This window comes from Kryptolebias marmoratus, linkage group LG22 (genome assembly GCF_001649575.2).
Source record: "Kryptolebias marmoratus isolate JLee-2015 linkage group LG22, ASM164957v2, whole genome shotgun sequence".
In the NCBI taxonomy this organism is placed as follows: Eukaryota; Metazoa; Chordata; class Actinopteri; order Cyprinodontiformes; family Rivulidae; genus Kryptolebias; species Kryptolebias marmoratus.
Window position 1 is genome coordinate 7351681 of NC_051451.1, and position 3298 is coordinate 7354978.

At 43.5% G+C, this 3298-nt stretch overlaps 1 protein-coding gene across 6 annotated transcripts in view; it reads right to left on the reverse strand.

Moving 5' to 3' along the window:
- kif20ba (kinesin family member 20Ba) overlaps positions 1–3298 on the reverse strand; it is a 65848-nt gene that overhangs the window by 49867 nt on the left and 12683 nt on the right. For 4 of the 6 annotated variants that reach the window (XM_037973622.1, XM_037973623.1, XM_025002060.2 and 1 more), the window contains exons 15-18: positions 1166–1305; positions 823–943; positions 517–715; positions 206–375 (exon numbers count right to left, since the gene is read on the reverse strand). In XM_037973622.1, the coding sequence (XP_037829550.1) occupies positions 206–375; positions 517–715; positions 823–943; positions 1166–1305 (630 nt within the window). The remainder of the gene's footprint in view (positions 1–205; positions 376–516; positions 716–822; positions 944–1165; positions 1306–3298) is intronic. The other 2 variants (XM_025002061.2, XM_017438504.3) reach the window with 2 other exon arrangements.

Sequence of the window (3298 nt, forward strand, 5' to 3'; positions counted from 1 at the left end):
AAAAAAAAAAAAAAAAAAAATCGCAACTTTTAGGAAAATGCCCCGCGAAATCAGGCATTTTGGCCAGCAACAATCACAAAAAATGCCCGCGAAAGCCTGGAGGGACCGGTTTGCTAAGGTCGATTAGCTGCTGCAGCCGTCGTGAATCGGGTTGACTCCCAAAACGAATCAGCTGTAGATGTAAAACTTTCCAGATATTCCTTACCTTCAGCTGATCTCTGCTCTCCTCTTTAACTGGCGTCAAACGGCTATGTGAGTCGAGCTCCTTCACCCTCTGCAGGTCTCCCAGCTGCTTCTCCAGCCGGGCGACTTCTGGTGACTTCTCCTGGAGCTGAAGTAGAAGTCTTTGTTTCTCCTCATTCTCTACTGAACCACCTTCACCAACAAAAATAATAATAAAAGAGTTCAGCCGGCTGTTTTTTATAATTAGGCAACTTGCAGCTGAGTACTTGGTAATAATCATTTTATTATTTTATAAGCAAAATATGTCTAATTTATTACTGAAGTTAATTCTACCTTGCAGTGGGGTTTTACCATTCTGGGTGTCCTGTTGATGATGATGATCTTTCAGGTCCAGAACCATCTCTGGCTTCTCTACAGCATCACTCCTGTCTGCTTGCTGTACAGTTTGGACAGAGACCGAACACATACAGGCTGCATCGGTGAGATTCTTTAGGCCCATCAGTTCAGAGGCGTGAGAGTCCAAAAGTTTGTCCTAACAGAAGAAGGACATGTTATTTTATCTTCTTAGAAATACAAATCAAATCAACGTGCAGAACAAATCAATGTGAAGGAAGTGATCCCAGACAAAAACTGTGTTACCATGGTTTCTGTATCTTGTTTGAGTCCAGCTATGGGCATGTTGTTAATTAAATTCTTGAAAATCTCCAGCCTCCTTTCGGCTCGCTCCTCCAAAATTTCTCTTTCCCTGGCCAGGCGCTCACTGACACAAACAGAAACAACCAGACTTACAGGACCAGACAGTTTTGCAAAGTTCTTCTAATAATTATTTTATCTCAAGTGCAGTTTTAAGACTGTAAAATAGAAACAACCACAAACTGTTGCAAAGATAAAAGACAATACGGCACAGCATGAAGCTAACGCCACACCCGACTCCAACACTTTGGTGGGCTTACAGTAAGTACAACAAATGAAAGCGTCTCACTCGTAATCGTTCTGCATCTCGGAGAAAAGTTCGGAGAACTCGCGGCTGATCTCTTCTCTGATCCGAGCCTCCAGGAGCAGATTTGCTGCACGCTCCTTCTTCAGCTGGACCTGCAGCTGCTTCACCAGCGCCACCTGCTGCTAAGGACCACAGAACAACAAAGAAAAACTAGAAAATTTATATAAAAAAAAAGGCAGCTCTTGACGAAAACTTCAACATCCATTAACTTTCTTCTCTTCTTCGCAAAAGTAATTTAGGACTAACGTTGTAATAGCCTAAGTTGTCACAGAGCCAGACTCGTATTTTGAAAAGTATCTATGAGCTTGATTTTGAAACTCCAGGTTAAAACCTCTTCCATTTTGCTCCTTTGGTTTACACTTTAAATGTTGAAACTGATACTTTAAATACTGGATTTTTGAGGGAAGCCATTATGGAAAAACAAGGTAAAAAAAACAAACTCTTTCTGGGTCATCCAGAAGTTAGTAACCCAGAATCTGCTGAGTCGCTGGTTGTCATGAGGATTCCTGCACTTGTTTATAGATAGCACAAAGTAGCACTTTAGGCTGGCAGAAACACAGACTAAAAAGTAAGCCTTAAACAGTCAATGTGTGAAAATGATGTTTAATCAAAGTAATTCTTGAACTGTGAGCCTTCAAAGGTTGTAAAATATGTTAAATTTTATACATTTACAGTGCTTTATGTAGGAAACATGACAAGATAAAAACACTCCATTTCAAGTTTTAATAACAAAACTCAGAGCTCAGGTAAAATGAAAGTCAATAAGGTTTTCTCTAAAATACCCTCAGAGTGCTGAGTGCACACACCAAAAATCTCTAGTCCTACAGCAGTGAGAGACACGCTGAGTGGAAGAGGAAAAAAATGCTTACATTTTGATGTACAAACTGTATGAAAAGTGTAAAATTTGCAGGAATAAAGAAGTTTTTTGACAGAAATTTAAGATGGTTTAGACAGCTTAAAGGTTAGTGTGTAACACCATCACACTAAGCTGAACATCTGTGGTAAAATCTTCAAAAAACATAAAACTGTGTAAAAACCATTTAGAAGCATCAAAATGCTAGTTCAGTCATGTAAAGTCTAACTTTGTGTGACCTGTTTAAATTCTGAATGATGTTTCTTCAGTGGGATCACACTATTAAGCCTCCCTGGTAAGGTCTATTCGGGGGTTCTGGAGAGGAGGGTCCGTCAGATAGTCGAACTTCGGATTCAGGAGGAGCAGTGTGGTTTTCGTCCTGGTTGTAGAACACTGGACCAGCTCTATACCAGCAGGGTCCTAGAGGGTGGATGGGAGTTCGCCCAACCAGTCTACATGTGGTTTGTGGACTTTGAGAAGGCGTTCGACCGTGTCCCTCAGGGAATCCTGTGGGGGGTACTCCGGGAGTATGGGTGCCAGGCCCTTTGATACGGGCTGTTAGGTCCCTATATGGCCGGTGTCAGAGCTTGGTCCGCATTGCGGGCAGTAAGTCAGACTTGTTTCCGGTGAGAGTTGGACTCCGCCAAGGTTGCCCTTTGTCACCGATTCTGTTCATAACGTTTATGGACAGAATTTCTAGGCGCAGCCAAGATGTTGAGGGGATCCGTTTTGGTGGCCTTCGGATCACGTCTCTGCTTTTTGCAAATGTGGTTCTATTGGCTTCATCAGGCCATGGATCTACAGGTCTCGCTGGAGCGGTTCGCAGCAGAGTGTGAAGCAGATGGGATGAGGATCAGTGCCTCAACAACAAAGGCCATAGTCTTGAGCTGGAAAAGGGTAGAGTGCCTTCTCCGGATCGGGGAAGATGTCCTGCCCCAAGTGGAGGAGTTTAAGTATCTTGGGGGGTTCACGAATGAGGGAAAAATGGAGCAGGAGATTGGTGCTGCGTCTGCAGTGATGCAGGTGCTGTACCTAGCTGTACCGATCTGTACCGGTCTGTCGTGGTGAAGAGAGAGCTGAGTCAAAAAGCGAAGCTCTCGATTTACCGATCGATCTACATTCCTACCCTCATCTATGGTCACTAGCTTTGGGTAGTGACCGAAAGAATGAGATCGCAAATACAAGCGGCTGAAATGAGTTTCCTCCGCAGGGTGTCTGGGCTCTCCCTTAGAGATAGGGTGAGAAGCTCGGTCATCCGGGAG